We start from the raw sequence: 26,794 nt of genomic DNA on the forward strand, positions 1-26,794 counted from the left end.
GGGTGGCAGCATAAAGATGAAAGACGCCTCACGCCTGGACAAACTTGTTAAGAAGGCAGGCTCCATTGTAGGAGTAAAGTTGGACAGTTTAACATCTGTGGCAGAGCGACGGGCACTAAGCAAACTCCTGTCAATCATGAAGAATCCACTGCATCCACTGAACAGTGTCATCTCCAGGCAGAGGAGTAGCTTCACTGACAGACTGAGGAGATCGTTCCTCCCCCACACTATGTGACTAGTATTACTATTTAATTTAATATTGTTTCTTTGTATCAGTATACTGCTGCTGGATTATGTGAATTTCCCCTTGGGATTAATAAAGTATCTATCTATCTATCTATCTATCTATCTATCTATCTATCTATCTATCTATCTATCTATCTATCTATCTGTCTGTCTGTCTGTCTGTCTGTCTGTCTGTCTGTCTGTCTGTCTGTCTGTCTGTCTGTCTGTCTTGTGCCGGATGATAACATATAAACTCACTGCCAGTGCATGTTTCTCTCTCTCTCTCCCTGTTTGTTTATCTCTCCTAGAGCCTTGTTGGCCTTACCCTACAATATGCCAGCTTTGGCTGCCTGAAATTTCTTTACCCAAGAGCTACTCATCATTAATTGTGTGAATATCTACTGTATTTCTGCATCACTGCTAACTACCTCTTTAAAACACACTGTTCTGCTTAAAGATATTGAGTTGCTAAGAGCCCTAAAATACTAAGAAACTTACATCTTGATCAACAAATGAAAGGAAACATTAAATCTGATAGCTTTTCCACTCTTCCCATTTTTAGGAATCATAGATGGGATGCAGCTTCCTTTCTAGTTATGAGCTGGAGTGAATCTGAGAGCAGTAACCAAAGAAAGCTAGGTAAGAGTGAACAGGTGATTTCTTTACAGTGATTGGTTGCTATTGCTGAAAAAAATCTTCAATAAATGCACCTTACATGTACTATCATTTTTTTAGATGTTAGCCATGAAAATGCACAGATACACTAACATAATGTGTCATTTATAACATTGTATACAGTATATGTATATGAAAACATGAAACTAGGATACATGAAGTATTCACCATTCTCATGTAAACAAACAATACAGAAAATAAGTTCAATTAAAGGCTTAAAGCTGAAATGCAATCTATTAAATCTTGTTGCCTCTGTTCACTGACAAGATGTAAATGGATAATTATAACTGCACATCACATAAAAGTAGGATGTTAATTAATTTATTACTGAAGTGTTCATTATGGAATCTACACATTCTTTATGTTTGTATGAGTTTATAGACCCTGGAGTTCTTTCACTTCCAAAATGCACAAGTCAGGTTATTTAGTGATTTTGAAAAACCCTAGTGTGAATGTTGGTGTGCACTGGTTAGTGTGCATCTGAAGTAGGGACATTACATTCAGGATGAGATCGTACCTTTGGTCATTGCAAGTTCTGTGGCCCAGAACTAAAAGATTATTATATATTACATGTGCATCAAATGATGTTTACATTTTATGGTTGTGGTACAGTGCATTACTAATAATAATGTTACATTGCAGTAACAGGAGAGGTAAAACATTGGTAACTCAGACATTGACCGTAAAATTGTACACATTTATGTCATCTGTTCTGTGAAAAATGTTAAAAGGATAATTTATTCATGGTATTGGATTGAGACTTCTAGATGAGTCATAATTACATACAAATTCCCCAAGGTTATTGAACATTTTTCAGTACTCTTTTAAAATTCTGCTTTTGATAATGGTCACAAATAATAGCTTGTCTTTATATGTCAAAAAAGAAATTGAATCAGACAGGAGCATAAATGATTGTGAAAAGAAAGAATGAATATATGCAAAAGGTGTTTTGTATGCAAACAAATTGTTGCAGCTTTCACTTACAGTAGATGTGTACTATACAGGGTGATGGCACACTTTGTTATCCATCCATCCATTGTATGAGCTCATTGACTCAGTATAGAAACGCGGAAGTACTGTATTGTGTTTCATTTTATTATTACTATTCTTTATGCACATACTTTAAAACTTTTTATTAAATTTCCATAAATATATAGAACACTACTGACTACTTCTAATATGATTCTTAATTCCTAATGGACTAGAAAAGAGTTTCCTATTCATTCTTTTAATGCAGCATAGATATTTAAATAATTAGTCCATACATTTATTCATATATAAAGGTTTAGGAATACTCTATCCATTTGAAGAAATAACACTTAAATGCAGCATATTTTAACTCAGTTGGTTATTTTGTCAGTGCATCTTTGTCCTAAATTGCTGTCTAGTTAGTTTTTAATTACAAATGCATCTAAAGTAACACTGCAACACTCTAATAAAACAAGATCAGGAGCCAGTAAGTTTATACTGTAATTGCTGATATTGGCTTCTGTAAGATTAGGGCTATATATTGATAGCATTAAGTATTTTAATTCTCATAACTTCTAAAATGCAGGAAACCAATCTTTGCCTCACATTTAGTTAGCCAAACTGCAAAAGATAATGTTAGATTTGCATCCTGTGTACTCCCTGCGTGGTAGCGCTTTGAGTAGTGAGAAAACAGCTATATAATGTAATACATTATTATAATTATATCTGTTGTTAGGAAAAACACATACAATCAATGAAAAAAACCTATATAATATAAAGAAAACTTGGGTTTATAACATGTTAAAAGAGAGAAAAAAAAAAACACTGCTGTTGATGCGAGTCTCCAAAATAGACTGATTGAAAATGGCATATCTTCCAGAAATAGGGACCAGGCAGGAAGGGGCAGGTCCAAGCAGGCGGACACTGGAAGTGATGTCAAGGATGTTAAAGCCATCAGTCTTCTGGTCTGCAGAGAGAGGAAGAGACAAGGAAGTTAAGAGTGGCCTCTTGTGTTCTTATAGGAAATTACCATTGTCTGAGCTTTTAAGCTGCCCCTAATGCACATGTGTGTGACACTGTATAAATTATATAAAATGCTTAAAAGGTTTCTCTTGTTTTCAGTAACATTTTAACTGAATGTCTACTTAAAATTCATTAAAAATGTATTTTATTTCTTCACCTCCTCCATTCAAGCTTGCTTATAGTTTTTATTCTGGAGGTCATTCACAGAAATGATTTTTACCATTTCTTTTGTTTTCTTTTGTATTCTTTTGTATTAAGTTTGTACAACCTTTAAATTTAATTTCTCTGAAAATTGGAAGTTCAGTAAATTCATTTGATACTTACACTTTTTGGATTTTTACCACTTGGGAGGCTGCACATTTTTAACCAGAGGCAGTTTCACTTTGTGCTGGTAGTGGTAAACTGCTAAATTCATTTAAACACAAGCTTTTTGTCCAGAGGCCTACAGTATTGCTTTCTTTATGCCTTAAAGGAATACCCCACCCACATATTACATTTTTTAATATGTTACTTACCATATGTGTTTTTAAGATAAGAAAATATCATGTGAGATCCTCACCTTTATAGGCCAAGTGTTTTCTGTTGAATTCAAAAAGTCAATCCCTTGTAACTTGTGTTTCCAGTTTATGATGTGTGATGATTTCTTCAGAAGAACTTTTTTAACAATATTTTAGCAAAAAGTGCATGTGTTTTGCATATAGTGAGAACATGGCATGTGCATTTTATGGCATGAGCAACATGACATTTTTTTTTCCTTTCTTGGATGTTTTTCATGCTGTTTGCTATTGGAAATTGAAAATCATATCTATATATGATTTCTAGTGGCTACCTTCAGTGAAAGCCAGATCACATCTAATCGAACATTTATCAAAACTTGGAACTGGTAAAATTTGTTCAGAAACACAAAGAAAACAGAGAGAGAATGCACAGCTTCAGCATACTTTGTCTTTGCTGCATGTGCTGTTTATAAAACTGTACACAAAACTGCTAACAGCTTTGGAAGTTGTTAAATGTGAATCACAAGGCAGTGATAAAAAAGGTAAAACTATAATGTATTTCATGACAAATCTTTAATTTGGAAATGCTGCGTGTGAGTTCTTTTGGACAGTTCTGCTCTGTGAGTGATACAATTAAGTTAGACCTCCTTTCTTCTTTGATATCATCTACATGATTAACACTAGAATTACCAGAGCCAATTAAAAAACTCATAATTCTGGCCCACCTTAAATCCCTTCGCGCCTCTCCGTCAGCCTCTTTTGTCTTGTAAATGTGTAAATCAACACAAGCAGCAAGCAGCCTGCTATACCATCCCCCCCATCGCCTCAGAACGGGCAAGAATTTCTCCCAGTTCCTGCCTTGATTGATTATCTAGGAGTGAGCTACCCAGAATTGTAAGGGGAAATAATTTGATGTGTGTTTTGTGTCTACAACAATCTATGGAAACACATTGTTAAAACAGAAGCGTCTTTCATGTTTTAGTAATAAATGACAAAATGTAGACATGAACCGTATATTGTGTGACGGCTGATGGCCAAATATCAAATAAACACTTTCACAAAAGGTGCACCGGCTAGAACTGCCGACTTATAATACAGAGGTCGCGAGTTTGAAACCATCTCCCCCCGCATATTTACCGTTTTGAGTAGTGAGCTACTCTTATTGTTAATATTATACAATAAAAACATACATTTGATTTTTGTCTGTAACAGCTGGTGCAAATTGATAGCACTTGTAAAAATTAGCATTTTTCTTTCACTTTTATTCTCTCAGTCATGATCACAATACAACACCCATCCCCCACCCCAGAGCTGACGCGGATACTTTTTATCTGAAACTGGGAATAACTGTAGATGTGAGTGGTGTGAAGGGATTTAAGGTGGGCCGGATTTACAAGTTTTTTCGTTTGCTCTGGTAATTCTAGTATTAAATGTAGATAGTGCAATAGTATCATTCTCTTTTAAATATTATAATACCCAGTGAACCGATATTTCTTCTGTCTCTGCTGCTGTCATGATCACTGCCTGCCTAGTTATTTAAGAGGGGCCGCAGGAGGCAAGTCAAACCCATGTTTGCTAATTATAATATGTAAAGAGGACTCTGGGTGGGATTTTCATGCACAGCACAGGAAAATCCAGGAATGGTCCTAGTGATATTACAGTGAATTCTAATAATGCAACACTCTCCTTATTTCAGTCAAATAAATCACTAGGTAATTTTTTTAAAAATTAAATATTCTAATCATTTAGAACTGTTTGAAAGCAAATTACTATATTTACACTAATTAGGTCTTGATGCCAGGACTGGAATCGGTGAAGAAATATGATCTGATGTTTTGTAATGTTCACATTATACAGTAGCTTGTTATCATCAAGTTTGTTGTAATGTTTGAAAGTTCTAAATGTGTCCTGAGCATTTACATGCACATTCACCTTACAGTATACGAAATGTAATCACTGTGCCTGCATTGTAATGTAGTGAAACAGGTAAGGCATGAAAATAAGTCATCATGTGTTTTTTCTTGTGGTATTTCTTCAAATGATGCGTGATTAGTGAAATAACATTGCAGTTTAGCTCAAGTAGCTTTATCATCCTATCACTCTTATACATGCATTAAAATGGTTGTTTCCTGCCTGATGATTTGCTTCATTTACCAAAACTGTTTTAATTTGGCACATAATAAGGGAAATCATTGGGGTTGGTGGCAGGATTGGCACTCCAGCCACTGTAAAAAAAAACTTCACAAAGCTCTGAGACTACAGAAAGAACTACATTTTGTTCTCCGTGGGAGTAGCTCTGCTGCAGCCGCCCAAAGGAAGGCTGCTCGCATCATGAACGAGATGGGGGAAAGCCCTTGGGAGCCCCATTCCCAGAAGAGTCGAAACCGTTGGACTGTCAAGAGGGTCGTTTCTGTTGGGGATCGGAACTGGTGTGGTGCTGAGGCATCGCACGCTGCACAGCAGCACTTGGGTCCCAATTTGAGGTGGCCCATACAGATGGGCACATGGAACATCTTGTCCCTCCGGCAAGATGATCATCTTCCTCTGCTGTCAGAGGAGCTGCGTGAACTTCACATTTCAGTGGCAGCACTCTCTGATGTGTGCAGACCAGGGACTGGCCAGATCTCTGTAGGTGGATACACCTTTTATTGGTCTGGTTGGTCTGATGGCTGTCATACTTGGGGAGTAGCTGTTGCTGCAGCAGATTGACATTCCTTTCAATGAGCATATTATAGGACTCAGATTACGGCACTCCCTGGGTGCCTTATCTGTTGTCTCAGTGTATGCTCCGACCGCAGTCAGTGATGTCTCGGCAACGGAGACATTTTATTCACAGCTTCGCTCGGTGGTTGATGGGTATCCACAGGGTGACAATCCCCTGGTCATGGGTGACTTCAATGCAACCACTGGCACTGACAGGGCTGGCAATGAGGTTTGTCTCGGTCACCATGTGTCTGGTGACCGTGGTGAAAGTGGCTCCATATTCCTTGACTTTGCAAAAGGTCAGGGGCAGCGAATCGCTGGATCCTTGTTCCAGCGCCCTGATCCGCATCGTTGGACTTGGTACTCCAATACTGGTGGTGCAGTGAAGGAGATCGATCACATCTTTGTGGGCAGATGTTGGAGTCTCTTGCAAAACTGCAGGGTCTACAGAAGTGCCCAGTATAGTGAATTCTGACCATAGACTTGTTGCTATTCTTAGGATCCAGCTTAGGTCCAGTAGGTTAAATCTGAAAGTTCCTCACACAAACTGCTTGCAAACTCATTAGAAACAGCCCGGTCTTGGAGTCTGGCCAAGTCCAGGCTGTTTCTAATGAGTTTGCATGCAGTTTGTGTGAGGAACTTTCAGATTTGGATACGACTGCCGATCCTAATGTGATGTGGGAGACCTTCCGTGACAAGACCCTGAAGGTTGCTGAGGGATATGTTGGTGTTACCGGTGTTCCCAGAAGCAGGTGTTTCATCTCGCAGGGCACCCTAGATATCATCTAGAGGAGTCACAGCACATGGCTCAATGGCAACTCTGGTCTGTACGAGGAACTGAGAAGGACGGCTGCAAGGGCTCTGAGGGCAGATAAAGAGGCGTTTGTTAAAGGAATCTGTGAGCAAGTGACACACCATCTGTGGTCTACCAACCCACGTCCTCGGAGAGTCGCAGTCAGGACAACTGATGGAACGGTCTTTACGGATGACACCGCAGTTGTGACCCACTGGGCTGGCTACTTTGAGCAGTTGTTCAAAGCTGATCCTCCGGTTAGGACGTTGGATATCTCTGGGTCCATGGTTCTGGAGGCTCATCCTCCGATTACCTGTGAACCACACAATCTCACTGAGATTGCACAGGTGGTGAACTAGCTGAGGGGGGAAAGGCTGCAGGGATCTGTGGCATCTGGGGTGAACTTCTCCAGGCTGGTGGTAAGGCTGTCCTCCTGGCATTGCGAGCAATCTTTGCTTCCATTTGGGAGACTGGCATCATCCCAACTGACTGGAAAACGGGACGTCATCCCTATCTGGAAAGGGAAGGGTGTTCGCCTGGATTGCAGCAACTACAGGGGGATAACACTGCTCTCGATGCTGGGTAAGGTCCCTGCTAGGGTCATCCCCAACAGGATCCGTGATCACTTGCTCACCTACCAGCGACCGGAACAGTCTGGTTTTATGCCTAAGAAGTCTACCATCGATTGCATCCTGGGACTGAGGGTTCTCATGGAGCGCAAACACAAATATCGGCAGAGTTTCTTTGCAGCCTTTGTCGATATTCGCAAAGCGTTCGACTCAGTTGATCGAGCTGCCCTGTGGGACATCCTGAGGGTCCACGGGATCCTATGCTGGATATCATGGCAGGCCTGTACACTGGTACTGTGAGTGCTGTGCAGCGTGGAGGCAGGACTTCTGTGTTTTTCCCAGTTGATTACGGGGTTCATCAGGGGTGTGTTCTTGCTCCTACTCTGTTCAATGCTTTTATGGACTGGATGTTGGGCAAGGCCATGGGGTCCAGCAGCTGTGGGACATCTGTTAGTGAAAAAAGATTCACGGATCTTGATTTTGCTGACGATGCTGTGTGCTGTGATCTTCGTAGAGTCAATGGAGGCTCTGATCGTGGTGCTCGAGAGACTGAGTGAGGAGTCTGAGTGTCTCGGCTTGCGAGTGTCCTGGATAAAAACCAAGATCCAGGCCTTTAATGACCTCTTGGGCACAGCCATCAGCAGTGTGTCTGTTTGCGGAGAGAGTGCTGACCTTGTTGAGGGGTTTACTTACCTTGGCTTTGACATTCATGTCTCTGTTAACTCTTCCTATGAAGTCAGTAAACGGATTGGAAGAGCATGGGGGTGGGGGTCATGGAGTCGCTGGAAATGGGTGTGTGGTGCTCCTGATATCTATGCAAAAAGACGAAGGTCCAAGTTTTTAGAGTCCTGGTGGTTCCTGTCTTGCTATAAGGTTGCGAGATATGGACGCTATCCAGTGACCTGAGACGAAGACTGGACTGCTTTGGTACTGTCTCTCTGGAAAATCCTTGAGTACCATTGGTTTGACTTTGTGTCGAATGTGCAGTTGCTCATGGACTCCCGAATGAGGCACATTACCTGCATTGTGAGGGAGCGTCAGTTACGGCACTATGGCCATGTGGTGCGTTTCTCCGAGGGTCATCCAGCTTGTAAGATCACCATTGTTGGGGACCCGAGTGGCTGGACCATGCCAAGGGTTTGCCCACGTAACACCTGGCTGCGGCAGATAGAGGATCATTTCCGTTGGGTGGGACTGGACCGCGTGTCTGCCTGGGAGAGGCTGCCAACTGGGATCCTGATTTGTTTCATTGTGTGGTGGATGCGGCAACGCACTGTACCAGTGCATGCTCCCCAACTTGACTTGACTTGACTTGTCAATACCAGGAAATCAACCAGTCATTAGCCAAAACTTTATCACTAGCATTTATTCAAAATCTTATTAATACAAAGCAAATATCATAGCCCTAAATTCTCTAACACACACACTCACAGAAACAGTTTTGAAAAACCCATTACCTTAGACCCTTAGAGGTCTGTGACATTGGATGTTCCACTAGTGACATCACAGGTTGTGACTTCCAGGACCATGTGCCCTAGTAACAAGTCACAACATCATGGCAATGACTCTACAAAATAGCAGTGTCTGTTAGAAAAAGAAAATGGTGTCAAGATCATTTCAAAACCAAATGTTCTGTCATTTTATATCTTGGAGCTATAGGGTACCAGAATCCCTTGCTATGTAAAATAGCAATACAGAATGTAATGGGAGAAAAGTCACTGCTATTAAGGAAAAAATAATCATATGATTTAGGTGCACATATATCTGCTGTTAGACGCCATGGCAGAACACACCCACTGAAGAAATAAATTTGCAGAAGCAAAAGTAGGATATTAAGCAAAATATAGCTTGGCAAAGGGGGGCTGGGGGGTGTGGGAGGGTTCATCATAACTCCACTCATGAAAGCAGCCATGAGCAGACAAGCAATCAGGAAATATATTCTTATATCAAAAATTTGCACTAAAACAATTATTTTTAGATTCCTTTTGTTATCACAAGGATGTCTCATAAATACAGAAGGCATCTTTTCTTAAGTAGAAAACTTTGCTGATTCAAAGTGGATGTTTTTGGCAAGTTTTAAAACTTTTTCATTCATCTATGGACGTGTGTACTCTTCAGCCCCATTGTAATTTGAAAGAATTTTTTTTTATTTATAAAAAATACTTCACTTTAAAACACAATTTTACGTAGCAAATTATAAATCTACCATGATTGAGAAGAAATAACTGAGTTAAAAAATGTATCCTTCAAAAACAAAAGTAAATATGAGTTCTTTTTATTTCAAAGCTATAATAAAAAATAATCAGACCTTAAATAAAAATTTTAAAGCACAAAATTAAGTAAATTGAATCATAACACCGGGCAGCGCTGCTGCCTCGCAGTTAGGAGACCTGGGTTCGCTTCCCGGGTCCTCCCTGCGTGGAGTTTGCATGTTCTCCCCGTGTCTGCGTGGGTTTCCTCCGGGTGCTCCGGTTTCCTTCCACAATCCAAAGACATGCAGGTTAGGTGGATTGGCGATTCTAAGTTGGCCCTATTGTGTGCTTGGTGTGTTTGTGTGTGTCCTGCGGTGGGTTGGCACCCTGCCCTGGATTGGTTCCTGCCTTGTGCCCTGTGTTGGCTGGGATTGGCTCCAGCAGACCCCCGTGACCCTGTATTCAGATTCAGCGGGTTAGAAAATGGATGGATGGAATCATAACACCTGAGGTCTACTGAAACAGCTTACTTGAACCTTATTTATCTGCTTGAGACAATGTGTGTTTTATCAGCCTTACCAGAGGGGCCTTTGTTAGAGCTGAGTCTGTTATTTGCAGCTTTTCATGTTTGTTTTTCTGGATCTTGATTTTTCTATTGTTTAAATTGGTCTTTTTGAATCTAGGGTAGAATGTATGATCTTAAATTAATTAGTATTTTAAAATTTAGATTTAGTGTACCATTTTGGCTCTGAGAATACAGAATTTATATAGAGTTTTAATTGTTCTTTTCAGTTTGTGTGTTTCTTGATATTTTTCCTTTAAGATTGTTTACTTATTAGATTTAGTTGATTTTCCTTGATTAAGTATTTATAATATTTTAACCATTTATGTTTATGAAATGTGGTTGTTAATTTTTTGTGAATTCTTTATTGTAGATTCACTTATACTACCTGCTTGTGGACTCTTGATATTGATTATGGTCAAAATATATTGCTAGTCTGATAGTGACTGGTTCATAGCTGAAGAGTATAAGCAAGTAAACAAAAATACAGAGTTATTTGACATATTGGTTGCTTTCAGCTTTGGAACCACCTAGTAGTATATACACTTGGCAAATTCTTCTTCTTCTTTGGCATCTCTTGACAAGTGAACACCAATTTACAACACCCATTTCCATAGCTCTAATCCAGAGTATGTGTTAAAAATCATAGTGCTTGTGGTATATATCATCCAACAGAAAGGAATATAAAAAGTCCAGCAATTGGCCCATCCTCTCTCACAAGCAGCAAGCATTCAATCAATCAGATCTAGAAGAAAGAAAGACTTAACTTATATGATTTACTAGGCAAGTTTAATAAGAGGTAGAAATTAACCCTTGAATGTCACCATGCTTGCCAGGCTTCCATAGAGGCTCTTGAGACCATGTATCTGAACAAATAATGTGGGTAATGCGTTCTTATTGATACTCAAGGAAGGAACCAGCAGGACTGTATTACAGGCTGATTTGCAGAGCATATAATCAGTGACGATAATAACTGAGTCAGACTGGGCTGTGCTATAAAGCACATTTAAATGTAAAGAAATAAGATTAAAAAAAACTTTTAGCAATGACTCACAAGTGGTAAAGTGTTTCACTCTGTTGTACTCTTAGACTTTCTAAGAGGGAAAACAGTATACAGAAGGTAGCAGGCTGAAGGCAGCCAACTAGGGGCCATATATGAGTTCTGCCAAAAGGAGATCATCATTGTTCCTATCTTGCATGGTCAGTGGTAGTCTACTAATGGATGGATGTTCTAATATGTATACTTTGTGCTCTAAACGTGAATTCCTGAGGACACAAGGTAAAAAATAATCTGTTTTTTGTGATATTGACAAGATGCTATATTCAGGCACATTTTGCGTAGGTTACAAATAAAACACAAAAGAAAGAAAACTGTCCTTGCTACTTTAAAGATAGCCATTCCTATCAATGAATGTTCAGGCCGAAAAGTAAAAGCAGAGAGGAAATTCATGACCGGAGGCAGCACAGAATGGAGCTTCAGGAATTTTAGAGCATTTCTTGATCTGAGTTCATGTTAGTATGAAGCATCATGCAGGCTCTTAGGAGAGTTTTTATAAATTGGCTAAACACAGTGAATTATGGTTTCTAGTGTCAGTAAGTGACTTGTAGTATTGGTTGTTGAAATTCCCCAATGCACTTTGTGTAGAGAATGTGCTGTGTTTACTTCTGACCTTGTTCATCGAATATTTCCCTAGAAATTTGCTGTGCTGCTGTTGGCTTATAAAAACAGTTTTTGTTCAATGCCCCATGATACTTGAGACCAGTGTGTCATCACAGAGATGTAACAGGCAATGTTGGATGGAACAGCCCCTCCCCCATCCCCCAAGAGTACATAACACTGACCCTAATAGTGGGATAAAAGTTACTGGACAATACATTAAACCAAAATGTGCATACAGAAGGAAACTGGAAATATGTCTGAAAGGTGATGTCTTTTTAAATGGTGACCAGTGTGTAAAACCATACCCCTCTAATAGTATTACCAAAGTATCTATCTATCTATCTATCTATCTATCTATCTATCTATCTATCTATCTATCTATCTATCTATCTATCTATCTATCTATCTATCTATCTATCTATCTATCTATCTATCTATCTATCTATCTATCTATCTAACTTGCTGTGCAGTTGCTGTAAGGAGAGAAGAATCCATGTGTTTTAGTGTTGAGTTTATTTGGTAGCAGTGGCAGTGAACAATCAAAAGCGTGAGGGGAAAAAAATATAATTATACTTTTCAAGAGAGGTGAGTACCTTCTGTCAAATCTGTGAGGGACAAGCCTTGGTTGATTCACGCTTCCCATTCACTACTGTTAAGATATTTTACTGTTCTAATATTTAATTCTTTTAACATTATTTGTGGAAGGGCAAAGTGGTACAACAGTTAGCACTGCTGTCTCACAGCCCAGGGGCCTCATGCATAACGCCGTGTGTAGAATTCGGACTATAACATGACGTAAGCACAGAAGCCGAAATGTGCTTATGCACAGAAAAATCCAGATGCAGGAATCTGTGCATTCGCCCACTTCCACGTTGTTCCGTTACATAAATCCCTGTCAGCGTGAAAAGTAACGCTCATGCACGCGCCTGCTGTCCAGCCCCGATTCCTCCCAGAATTACACCTCTTTGAATATGCAAATCAATATAAATAGCCCTTAAGCTCAGCCTTCTGTGAAAAGACAATGGGAAAAGCAAGAGGGAAAATATAAGAATTTCAGAGAATACCAAGTGGGGGCAAAGCAAAAACATACTATTTGTTGATTTAAACCGTGGTATAATCAACAAAAGGAAGTTGATCGAGTGACATAGCGTGTTGGAGAAACTTGAAAGCTCAAGTTCACAAACTCGCACAGTGCCTGAAATAAAAAAGAAGTTGTCACATATCAAAGTCACCGTGAAAAGGCGAGCCGTAGCCCACCGTCTGAGTGTCATATGAAAGCTTATTAGGGTACAGAGAAAAAAAAGGCACACAGTGGGGAAAAAGCACGAAATGTCAACTTCAGTCTCGAAATTTCCACTTTAATCACGTAGTTTATTTTGTCATTAAAGCAGAACATCATAAACTTCATCTTAAAATCGTTTAATTAACCACATCGTAAATAAAGTAGCACATTAAATGCTTTGTTTTGTATGTGTTCTTCTATGTGCTCTTTGTGTGAATCACTACTTGCTTCTTAAACAGAATCCATTACATTCATGATATTACAGCTCTCTGAATAACTAAAATACTGAGATGTATACGTGATATAATTTTCATGATGATAGGAGTTAAAGCATGTTATTAAACATGGGTTTCACGGTGACGCAGTGATTGTGCGTGACCTTCGATGAAATAATTTATTGCAGCAGTACTCAGGGGTGGCTCTAGGCTCATGGCGGCCCTGGGCAGAGGAAGAATCGGTGGCCCCTTCGCCCGCCAATGTCAATATGGTATCTTATGCACGGCGGATGGTCACGTCCACTGCGGACACTGCATAGCCGTCTCGTGCTCATGACACAAGCGTTTAATTTTTGCCGAAATTTGCCGCTGCTTTTTTAGCTGTGTCGTTATTTTCTCTTTCTGTTTTATATCCAATATATACTGGCTTGGCGGCCCTGTGCAGGTGCACAGTTTGCACATGCTTAAGGCCACCCCTGCAGTACTGTCTCTTTCAAACGTACCAACCTGCAATTCCTGTCCTTCCTTTTCTATCTCTAAGTAACCGATCGCCACACAATCAGCTCTGTAATAGACATTACGCCATCTGTAAGTTTATAACGTTGATTCTTCAAAACTTTTAAGGATCATTGAAATATCTTAGTAGTACATGTTTAATTATTCTATCCTTCACGCCAGTCCCAGTGAAGCATACAGTGCGAGGCAGGAACAATCGTGAGCGGAGCGCCAGATCCTTGCTAGCGTAGCAACACAGTGTCCTTTAATTAAATAAATTATTTAAATAAAGTTAAAGTTTTATCTGTATAATATAATAAACATATTTTACTGCAGTTCATCTTAAAAATGATATTGTCGTCATATGTAAATATGCGCTTTATAAAGTGGCTCAGGCTGTGCAATATTATAACTGTAGTGCAAGTTTACCGTGAGGTAATTCTGCTTATAAGTACAAACAGTTCTACAAGGAGCAAATGATGGACTGATTGAGTGCTTTTAGAGCTCTTGGGATGAAACTGTTTCTGAACCACCAAGTCCAACCAGGAAAGGTTTGAAGCGTTTGCCATGTGAGAAGCAGTTCAAAAAGGAAGCATGGCTTTGGCTGCATGTGCTTGATGATGTATACCGATAATTCTGTTTCCGATCAGCTGCTCTGAGTGGTGCAGTGAGAGTAATATGGAAAAAGATGATCTTCTGTGGCAATCCCTAATGGGAAGAAGAAGAAGAAGGTGCAGTGAGAGTAACAACGTTAAAGCAGTTATGGTATTTGGAATAGTTTAACCATTCTGTGGACCATTATATTGTTACAGGTTAATTACAATCAGATGCATTAAACTAATAAACAATATACAGTAAATTTCAGTGTATTTATAAAGCCGCATCAGGGATGTGGACCTGAAAAAGAAAGATAAACCACACAGGAACAGTAGCATTGCTTTGACGCTGGGTGCCACCACTCTGCAAAACCGAGCGGAGAACTTGTGTACGACAGGGTATGAGATACCGTAGAAATGTGCGTGGCTTTATGGCAAGTTTAAGGTTTATACATCGCGATTTGAACGTGGAAACGTTCTTACGCAACATTTCTGTACGTATGCACTGTTTATACATGAGGCCCCAGGTCTTTTGAGAACTAGTGGGGACAAAAATAACACTTGGACATATGATTGTCAATTGGACTCAGAGTTTGCATTTGCTAAGTGACTGGTGCTGATTTTAAGAATACATCATTAAACTCGTACTGCACACTAGGCTAAGCTGAAGTATGAGATGCTCATGTGATGCTCATGTGATTTTTAAGGTAGCTGGTTCCTGAGCTCAAAGGAGACAAATACCTCTAATGTATTGCTCATAATTACATATAAAAGAAGAACAATCATAAGAATTCATTATGCTTCTATATAAGCCAATGCATTCAACAAAGCAGACTCAAGGAAAATCAATTTAGCATTTATGGCTAAATTTGGCATTTTCCAGGCATAATTTCTTCCTGAGTGACTATAAAATGTTTTATCTGTATTATATGTTATTTGACTCAGATACACATAAAAGATTTTTAGAACTCTTCACTTTTAAAATACTCCAGATTTTCAAGATTTATAATTTATGGCTGAAAAGTCATCACCTTTTTTCAATTTGATCCAGGGTTAGTCATTGTGATATTTATATTCATTGCTTAGTATAAATGGTACTGTACTTTCAAGACAACATTGAAGCACAAAGGTTTTCACTAATGCTACATATCTTGAGGGACCTGGACTCAATTTCCAGCCTTGTTTCTGTCCTTAGAGTTTACATACTGTATTCTCCTTGTGTCCAAATGGGTTTACTCCAGCTGTCCTGTTTTCTTTCCATATCCCAAAGACATACGATATGTTAGATTAATTGGCAACTATTAATTGGCTGGATGGTACAGTGGTGAATTGTTTAGCACCATTTTATGACAGAGCCAGCATCCTAGTGTTAAGTCCTAAACTCTATATCACTATGTATGTATGGCATGTGCATATTCTATTCACCTTTGTATGGGTTTTTTTTTTCTTAGGTTTTCTGTGAATATGCCTAAAAATGTGTATGTTAGGTGTATTGGTGATGAAAAATTAGATAGTTGCGATTTTTTGAGTATATGTGAGTTTGTCCTACAATTGATTAGTGTTCCATCCAGAGTGGGTGTGTGCCCAGTCCTTCCAGAATAAGCTCCAATGATGCAGAAATGGATAAAGTCGATTTAACTAGTGTGTGTGGTTGCACCCTACAATGGCACCTTATCCAGAGCTGCTTTTGGTCCAGCACCTATACCTGCTAAAATAACCCCCAGCTCCTTATAACCCTTCAATTAAAAAAGTGAGTTACAAAAAATGAAGGGATGAACATAATCTCATAAAATATTTTGTAGATTGTGATGGTTCTCACTAGAAAAGACAAGTATAAAAGACAGTTTTATTAATATATTTGTGAAATACCACACTTAATAAACAGAATGTACATTCTGTAACTAAAAGAAGTATAAGAGAAAACAGAGGTAAAACTGACAGGCAATATGCATTAAGTAGATTAGTTAAAAATTCCCTTTAAATTAAATGAAATAAAAAATATATGAAGCAGCTGTGCTGCACCATCTGCACTGTGCTCTGGAAGAAGCATCAGTTGCAAAGGCTTAATTAAAAACTTTTCCTTCCTATAACGCCCACCAAGCTAATTCAGGGCTTTCAAGAATGTGTATTAGCAAGAACAAAGATCACACATTGTGGCAATGGAAAGCAAACTACTAACTTTTGTATGCTGAAAATTTGTTTATTTGAGGTCCTCTTCACATAATTAATGCTTTAAATAAGCCTTATAAAGCTTACATCTCCGACAAGAGTGTGTTTGTTGCACCAATGCCAAGCCATCATGCTATCTATCTATCTATACATTAGTTTTTTTCTTTTTAAAACAAATTTACCTTTTTGTAACATTTACATTTGTTTTTAGCAATTTTGTTTGCATGCACTGTAATAGTAGTTAATAATTACTCTTGAATATATTTAATCAAAGGTTGCAACTCAGATAAATTCAGTTTTTGAAAACTTTAAATAGAGAAAATTCATGTTTGGAGTTCATTTTTAAATCAAGAGGAAATCAATATTCTATTATTGTCTAACTTTAAAAGCAGATATATTTTTGTTCTTCAAGGGAAACAAGAACAACACATGCCACGGCTTATGAAAAGGAGCCAGAAGAGATAGGGATCACAGTAGTCATTATTATAACTGAGCACCATTACTTTTCTATTTATAGGGCAAATTGCTCACTCAAGGGGATAGATCTGAAGATGGATAAAGAAGAACATTCTTGAGAAAATCCAGATTAGCAGTTACACTGCACCAGATACTATATATGACTCCATTCTGCACCGTGACACATATCCCATATCTGCAATATAGTTACAGCAGCCCACCCAAATAAGTAATACAGTATGTCTTGGTTTCCATATATATATATATATATATATATATATATATATATATATATATATATATATATATAAACTGCTCAAAAAATTAAAGGAACACTTTGAAAACACATCAGATCTCAATGGGAAAAAGAAATCCTTCTGGATATCTATACTGATATAGACTGGGTAATGTGTTAGGAACGAAAGGATGCCACATCATTTGATGGAAATGAAAATGATCAACCTACAGAGCCCTGAATTCAAAGACTCCCCTAAAATCAGAGTGAAAAAATGATGTGGCAGGCTAGTCCATTTTGCCAAAATTTAATTGCAGCAACTCAAAATTGTATGCAGCACTTTGTATGGCCCCTGTGTTCTTGTATACATGCCTGACAACATCGGTGCATGCTTCTAATGAGATGACAGATGGTGTTGTGGGGATCTCCTCCCAGATCTGGACCAGGGCATCACTGAGCTCCTGGACAGTCTGAGGTGCAACCTGGTGGCATTGGATGGACCAAAACATAATGTCCCAGAGGTGTTCTATTGGATTTAGGTCAGGAAAGTGTGGTGGCCAGTCAATGGTATCAATTCCTTCATCCTTCAGGAACTGCCTGCATACTCTCACCACATGAGGCCAGGAATTGTCGTGCACCAGGAGCCACTGTACCAGCATAGGGTCTGACAATGGGTCCAAGGATTTCATCCTGATGCCTAATGGCAGCCAAGGTGCCTTTGTCAAGCCTGTAGCGGTCTGTGTGACCCTCCATGGATATGCCTCCCCAGACAATCATTAACCCACCACCAAACTGCTCATGCTGAATGATGTTAGAGGCAGCATAATGTTCTCCATGGCTTCTCCAGACCCTTTCACTTCTGTCACGTGCTCAGGGTGAACCTGCTCTCATCTGTAAAAAGCACAGGGCACCAGTGGTGCATCTGCCAATTCTGGTATTCTATGGTGAATGCCAATCGAGCTGCATGCTGCTGGGCAGTGAGCTCAGGGCCCATTAGAGGACATGGGGCCCTTGGGTCACCCTCATGAAGTCTTTCTGGTTGTTTGGTCAGAGACATTCACACCAGTGGCCTGCTGGAGGTCACTTTGTAGGGCTCTGGCATTGCTCATCCTGTTCCTCCTTGCCTAAAGGAGCAGATACTGGTCCTGCCGATGGGTTATGGACCTTCTATGGCCCTCGCCAGCTCTCCTAGAGTAAGTGCTTGTCTCCTAGAATCTCCTCCATGCCCTTGAGACTGTGCAGGGAGACACCGCAAACCTTCTGGCAATGACATGTATTGATGTGCCATCCTGGAGAAGTTGGACTACCTGTGCAACCTCTGTAGGGTCCAGGTATCGCCTCATGCTACCAGTAGTGACACTGACTGTAGCCAAATGCAAAACTAGTGAAGAAACAGTCAGAAAAGATGAGGAGGGAAAAATGTCAGTGGCCTCCACCTGTTAAACCATTCCTGTTTTGGGGGTCATCTCATTGTTGCCCCTCTAGTGCATCTGTTGTTAATTTCATTAACACCACAGCAGCTGAAACTGATTAACAACCCCCTCTGCTACTTAATTGACCAGATTAATATCCCATAAGTTTCATTGACTTTATGCTATACTCTGAACTCTTAAAGTGTTCCTTTAATTCTTTTGAGCAGTATATATATGTAACTGTCTTCTGTGTCACTCCTTTTTATTGTTTTACATAAGGTTAATAACAGGCCATTTCACCTGTGAATAATAGCACACACTGCCCAATGAGGAGCACCATTTTTTTAAACTGATTTTCAGAGCTTTGGTCCAAGTTACATTGGTGATGCCTTTTTTTTTGTTTAGTGTTGTGATATATCCTTTATACCCCTGCAGGTTTTAACATGTAATATTTTAACCACTATTGCTTGATTACATTCTTTTTTCAATTCAGGATGCTCTGAATTATTGTTTAAACATTTCCTTCCAAAAAAAAATTTTGATAATAGAGATTTTTAAAACGGGTGTGTCACTGTGGTGAGCCAGTTAACCAGCCATTTCTAGAAGCCTATTGTAAAAGTAGAAATTTGTATTTTTAAAAATATATAATACAATAATGTGCAAGGCTAAACATTATAGTTGACAAACTGTATATACTGTACATTCTCAAATGCTGTCAGTTCAGTGCTGCAGGTGACAAGAGTTTACCTTATCTTGCCAGCACAATGCAGGAAACAACCCTGAGCAGGGTGCTAGTCCATTGGAAGACCCACACACACAGCGCCAAATGAAGTGGCTGAAAAACCCATGTAAGTGGTATTTAAACCCAGAACACATGATCTGTGAAACAGCAGCAGCACCCACTCCAATACCACCACCTTGTTTCTTGTTGCCAGTAGAGATCAGAGGTGAGTAGAGTAGTTACACGTGCTACAGAAAAGTCAGTCAGTCAGTCATTTTCCAACTCATTATATCCTAACACAGGGTCACAGGGTTTGATGGAGCCAATCCCAGATAACACAGGGTGCAAGGCAGGGACAAATCCCAGGCAGGGTGTCAGCCCACCACAGGACACACACACCCACACACCCAGCACACACTAGGGACAATTTAGGATCACCAATGCACCTAACCTGAATGTCTTTGGACTGTGGGAGGAAACTGGAGCACCCGGAGGAAACCCACGCAGACAAGGGGAGAACATGCAAACTCCACGCAGGGAGAACCCGGGAAGAGAATCCAGGTCTCCTTACTGTAAGGCAGCAGTGCTGCAGTGCGCCACCGTGCTGCCCTACAGAAAAGTATTTAGTCATAAATTAAAATTATACTTTCAGTCAAAGCAGAACTATCAGAGAAAATTGTGCCAATTTGTATCTCAGTCCATAAAATCCGGCATTTGATGCCAGCAGCTACACATTTTACATGTGCTGCATCTGTTTCTATGTGCTTCCAAGATTACTGAATACCATTTTTCTCCTTCTGCAGACATCTCTCCTGGCATCTGTGAAAGAAAATCTGCAGTATAATTTTATGTCTTAGACCTGTAAATCCTTTAAAGTGAATTCAATAACTGTCATTCGGTTATGGCATTTGAATGCTTTGTGCATCCAATCCAGGTTAATGACTAGTGGTCTGTCTCCAAAATAAAGTTACATCCCATCAAGTTATACTTGCAGTAAATGTCCACTTAAAGTAAAGAATTCTCTTTCTATTGCAGATAATTTTAAAATCACAACAAGAGTTTATGATTTATATGGTATATGCAATAAACTGATTCAAGTCCCCAAAATCACATTATGATGCATCAGTTAGTAATCCAACAATCTGGAGTGGGCAGCACAGGTTAATGGCAGAGGGATTATTTCAAATACTTTATCAGATTAAGCATTTCTCTGAACTTTACTAGGATATATTTCTTCCTTTATTCAGTTCACAGAGCTCAAGATAACAATTAATTATGAATTGTTTGCTCCTGCTAACCAAGCTGAGGTAGAAAAAGATCTGACATTTGGTGTTTGAACTGTTATGATAATTAATTTCTTCCTCAGCTTTCCCAGTTTAAGGATGGATAACATTTTTCTCCAGAAATGGTCTTAGAGTCAACATTTTCTCTAGGTATTTAGCAGCTCTTATTAACTAAAAAGTAAGGTAATTTAATTTAAATCTGAAGCAGCAAGTGATGAATTTTGTGGACCATGCAATCTAAAGGATGAAATCTAAACTATTAGTGGTGCAGCTTTGTAGGAATACTTGACCTTTTCTCATGTGTGTGCATGTGCAGGATGAACTGTTCAGATCCTCCTCAGAACCTAAAGGTTAGAGCTCTGGTAAGTGACCCATTGATTGATTTTTGTGATGCAATTTGTAGGGTGTGTAACCTTGCATATCTTGCTGTTTCGAAGTAGATATTATCAGTATGAATTGTGTCAATAGCATTTGTCCAAAATGATTTAGAAAATTAAACATTGGACAAAAATTAGAAATCTAAGAATATTAATGTGCATATTTGTTTTCAGAGTTAAGTATTTCACATTAATGCTGAAAATTACTTTAAAAGTGTGTTTTGGTAGTTGTACTGTTGATAGATCTTCATTTTGTAGCATTTATTTAAGACATTATTATTCAGTTGACATTTTGTCATCACTGGTGATTGTAATACTTTTACATGTAGGACTGGAACACATTTTTTTTAATCATTATTTCATTTCATTTAAGTGTATGTTGTTTTTATTTTAATTCTTATAGTGCTTGAACACTAGAATAAATTATTTTAATATGACTCCATTTAAAATGCATGCAGCAAATATGATCCATGTGGCCCAACTAAAATTTTCATTCCAAAAACACCACTGTATAGAATAATTCATAAGGAACCTATACTTACGGATGGAATTCCCATTAAAAACACAGGCCGCAGTGATATATTGAATAATCATTGAACTTCATTGCCACATACTGTACACTAATAGAAAGATCATTCAGTTTTAAATAATTATTTGTGTTGTAAAAGGCGCCGTCTAGGTGCCTGACCCGACATAGACTCACACCGGAGGCATGTATAAAACAAAGAAACTTCTTATTTTTCTTTACCTGTGAGGCACGTCTTCCCCATGACCCCCACAAGTAGACAAGCACAAGCACAAGCACTCTTCTCTGGCACCACCACTCGTCCTCCAAGCTTCGTCATCCTCCTCCCGACTCTGGCCATTGAGTGGTGGCTGTTGGCCCCTTTTATAGTCCACCCGGAAGTGCTCCATGTGGTTGACTGCCAAGTTCTGGCTGCACTTCTGGGTGAGGCGAATACACTGCCCATACGGGTTCAGGAGTCCCAGCTGCAGCACCCCCTGGTGGTGCCTGTGGGACCCAACAGGGCTGCACCCAACTCCAATTCTGATGGAGCCCTGCGGGAAACTGAGGCACTGCTCCAACCCAGGGGGGAGGCCATCTAGTGTCCAGGGGGAGGTATTGCACAGTCCATGGCTGCTCCTCCTGAACATATAGTGAAGGGACGTGGGGCATGCACCCCGGCCATCCGCCACAGTGTGTGGGTAATCCGATCATGAAATGTCATCAAATGAATGTGTGGTACAATCCAATGAGACTTATACGCTGGACAAAAACCTCACTCCTCTATTCTTGTAATGATATTTAAAATATGTGGTAGCTCTCTGGCCATAATGAAATTCAGGCTTTTGATATAAATTTCAATTGTGGGTGTACTAGTACTTCCCAAGAAAGAATTATGTAAAGAAAATAGCAGTAATAACCTGCTTATGAAATACAGCTCTTTGTCTCCATGATCATTTCAGAACTATTTTAGCTACATAATTTCTACTGCAGTTTCACTCAGACTTTTAGCTGTAGCACATTTGATGAGATCTAACCTTTAAAAGTGAGTGGCTAAAAAGGAATAAATATTCATCACAAAAATACATGTACTTGAATTTGTATTATTTTGGATCTATTTTTATGAGAAGTTCTATTTAATGTATTTATAATATAGGACAACACAGTAGTCAGTGCTGCTGCCTGATAAATCTTAGTCTATGGTTAAAATCCCAGGCCAGGCACTGGCTGCAATGTTTCACCATTCTCCACATGTCGGATTAAGTTTTCTTTTTCCCTGCTGCTGCGGTTTTCCTTCCATATCCCATATATATGCACATTACCTCAACTGGAGACTCTAAGTTTGGGCAGTGTTGGTGTGTGTGAGTGTGCTCTGAAATGGACTGGCACCTCCTCCAGGTACTGTCAGGTGCTTCTCATGGCCCGGTTGTTGCCAAGGCCATTCTATGGTCTCTGCCATCAAACATGGATTGAGCAGGCTAATAAAAGAATGGATAAATTAAGTTTACATTTATTTAGTAGATTCTTAGGGACAGGATTACAGTGGTGTGAAAAACTATTTGCCCCCTTCCTGATTTCTTATTCTTTTGCATGTTTGTCACACAAAATGTTTCTGATCATCAAACACATTTAACCATTAGTCAAATATAACACAAGTAAACACAAAATGCAGTTTTTAAATCACGTTTTTATTATTTAGGGAGAAAAAAATCCAAACCTACATGGCCCTGTGTGAAAAAGTAATTGCCCCCTTGTTAAAAAATAACCTAACTGTGGTGTATCACACCTGAGTTCAATTTCCGTAGCCACCCCCAGGCCTGATTACTGCCACACCTGTTTCAATCAAGAAATCACTTCAATAGCAGCTGCCTGACACAGAAAAGTAGACCAAAAGCACCTCAAAAGCTAAACATCATGCCAAGATCCAAAGAAATTCAGGAACAAATGAGAACAGAAGTAATTGAGATCTATCCGTCTGGCAAAGGTTATAAAGCCATTTCTAAAGCTTTGGGACTCCAGTGAACCACAGTGAGAGCCATTATCCACAAATGGCAGAAACATGGAACAGTGGTGAACCTTCCCAGGAGTGGCCGGCCGACCAAAATTACCCCAAGAGCGCAGAGACGACTCATCCGAGAGGTCACAAAGACCCCAGGACAACATCTAAAGAACTGCAGGCCTCACTTGCCTCAATTAAGGTCAGTGTTCACGACTCCACCATAAGAAAGAGACTGGGCAAAACGGCCTGCATGGCAGATTTCCAAGACGCAAACCACTGTTAAGCAAAAGAACATTAGGGCTCGTTTCAATTTTGCTAAGAAACATCTCAATGATTGCCAAGACTTTTGGGAAAATACCTTGTGGACTGATGAGACAAAAGTTGAACTTTTTGGAAGGCAAATGTCCCGTTACATCTGGCGTAAAAGGAACACAGCATATCAGAAAAAGAACATCATACCAACAGTAAAATATGGTGGTGGTATTGTGATGGTCTGGGGTTGGTTTGCTGCTTCAGGACCTGGAAGGCTTGCTGTGATAGATGGAACCATGAATTCTACTGTCTACCAAAAAATCCTGAAGGAGAATGTCCGGCCATCTGTTCGTCAACTCAAGCTGAAGCGATCTTGGGTGCTGCAACAGGACAATGACCCAAAACACACCAGCAAATCCACCTCTGAATGGCTGAAGAAAAACAAAATGAAGACTTTGGAGTGGCCTAGTCAAAGTCCTGACCTGAATCCAATCGAGATGCTATGGCATGACCTTAAAAAGGCGGTTCATGCTAGAAAACCCTCAAATCAAGCTGAATTACAACAATTGTGCAAAGACGAGTGGGCCAAAATTCCTCCAGAGCGCTGTAAAAGACTCATTGCAAGTTATCGCAAACGCTTGATTGCAGTTATTGCTGCTAAGGGTGGCCCAACCAGTTATTAGGTTCAGGGGGCAATTACTTTTTCACACAGGGCCATGTAGGTTTGGATTTTTTCTCCCTAAATAATAAAAACCATCATTTAAAAACTGCATTTTGTGTTTACTTGTGTTATATTTGACTAATGGTTAAATGTGTTTGATGATCAGAAACATTTTGTGTGACAAACATGCAAAAGAATAAGAAATCAGGAAGGGGGCAAATAGTTTTTCACACCACTGTATTTATACCCCTACATTGTAGCCTCTGAATCATGAATCCCAACACCATAACAACTACAAGGTTGCACTTTTAAATGGATAAAAATTGGACTTTTAAAAAAATTAATCTATTATAAATACACTACAAATCAGAAGATTACAAGGTGTACAATGAATGTATTATTTATAACTTTGTTGCGTTAATGACAATTTTAACTATTTTTACAATTACTGTTATGTACAGCTGCCAAGTTAAAAATCCAAAGAACAGAACATATAACTCCATTTAAAATGCATGCAGCAAATATGATCCATGTGGCCCAACCAAAATTGTGACATTATAATTATAATTATAAATTAATGTCACATTAGTTACAGTCAAGAACAAGCTTGTACATTCTAGTTTTTTTTAATGTAACAAAATGTCACATAAAGTGATATCTGTACATTTCACAATACCTCAAAAAATCAACAGGAAAACAAGCAACTTAATTGATTGATGCTTAACAGAGTACAATGACATAGCAAGTTAAGTCATAATAGAAATGAAATATTTGGGAACTTCACTGAACTACGCAAAATGCATTGAAGTTAATGGGGAATGAGGAGCTGAACTGTTTATGAGTGGATTATAATTGTCATATAAATGTCCCTGAAGGCTAATGAAGCATCTGCCAATTATGCTGAAGAAATTATTGAGCCCAAAAATGTGACTGAGCTGTGAGGCAGCAGTGCAATCCCATATACCACTGTGACTCAAGCAACAAAAGAGAATGAATAGCACCAACAAAATACAAAAAACTGTCACAAACTACCAATATATAAAAAATACTGTATATGGATCATTGTGTTCCAGTCTTGGGGCACACATTTGGCAAACCTGTTGCATATAATACGAGAGCGGACAGATGCAGTTTGTCTCAAAGAGGTATTTATTCTGGAATCCCCATTCCTGCCAAAACTCTCCCTCTAGCCCCACACACTTTACGCCAAACAAGCACACACTGTCGTAAAATGTACATATTGCAAACATAACATTTCCCCACTCCCCTACCAAATACACTGACTCCCAGAAAAAATATAACTTGAGCATTGAACTTTTATAGAAATAATTGAAACTGTACAGAGCAGTCTTTTTTTTTTGCCCTGTGTGTGCTTCTTTCAAAATCAAATATCATTCTGAAGTCTACTTAACTGTATATAATCTGTAAGAAAATCTTTGAATCTGGCTGGCTGAGTTCTGACACATTCAGGTTGGGAGATGGTTTCAGTTGGAGGTTACAATACCTCGGGGTTCTCAGTCAGCATAGTGCCAGATGATCCTGCAGTTGAATAGAGCCACCCTGCTGTAAAACCTCACAATATGGGTACTGGTGGTGCAGGTACTCAGGTACTCTGTGGAGGCAACTTGCATTGGGAACTGTCAGCTAGACAAAATGTGGCAGGTCCTAAGTGGCTTATGTTGTAAAGCCGAGGTCTGCAGAGGGAGCCTTTCCATAGGCATGGGATGGCACGGACCCAGACCTGAGGAAGTTCAGCTGCGTCTGCTGTTAGGCCAACTTCTCGGCTGCAAGGCCCATATGGGATAAGCAGAAGAGCTGCTAGTAAGAAAGAAAGCACCGTTTTTTTGTTTTTTTTAGTAAAGACAGTTTCCTGCCAGTTGATTTCAACCTCATTTTTAATGGATTTATTTATTGTTATTTTAACCTCCACAGATACACCTTTTTATGGGTCATTTATTTATTATGGATATGAGAGCACTTTTGAAAATTTTTGGATTGTTTTTAATAAACGCACTGGACACTTTTGTACCTTCCCCTTCCTTCATGTAGTGTCCTCATTTGTATAGCTCTTCCAGGTCATGACTATCGACAATGTCGGGTTAAAGAGGGCTCCAAAATGATAAGAGGGAGAATGGAGCCAGACCCACAACGTCACAGCTTATGTTTTGAGGTTGTAGCTGGGCACATAGCTAATTATACATGCAAATTAGCAAGGTGGTCTGCGTTGCTAGAGCTGAGAGACCAGCGTTATACTGTATATCCAGTGGC

At 39.4% G+C, this 26,794-nt stretch overlaps 1 protein-coding gene across 2 annotated transcripts in view; it reads left to right on the forward strand.

Annotated features, from left to right (window-relative positions):
- The first annotated feature begins 793 nt into the window (after positions 1 to 793).
- The window catches only part of shcbp1 (SHC SH2-domain binding protein 1), a 122,528-nt gene continuing 96,527 nt past the window's right edge, over positions 794 to 26,794 (forward strand). Inside the window, exon 1 of one of the 2 annotated variants that reach the window (XM_039763142.1) lies at positions 794 to 864. In XM_039763142.1, the coding sequence (XP_039619076.1) occupies positions 822 to 864 (43 nt within the window). In that variant the 5' untranslated portion in view covers positions 794 to 821. The remainder of the gene's footprint in view (positions 865 to 26,794) is intronic. The other variant, XM_039763145.1, reaches the window with a different exon arrangement.

This window comes from Polypterus senegalus, chromosome 9, assembly GCF_016835505.1.
Source record: "Polypterus senegalus isolate Bchr_013 chromosome 9, ASM1683550v1, whole genome shotgun sequence".
NCBI classification, from domain to species: Eukaryota; Metazoa; Chordata; class Cladistia; order Polypteriformes; family Polypteridae; genus Polypterus; species Polypterus senegalus.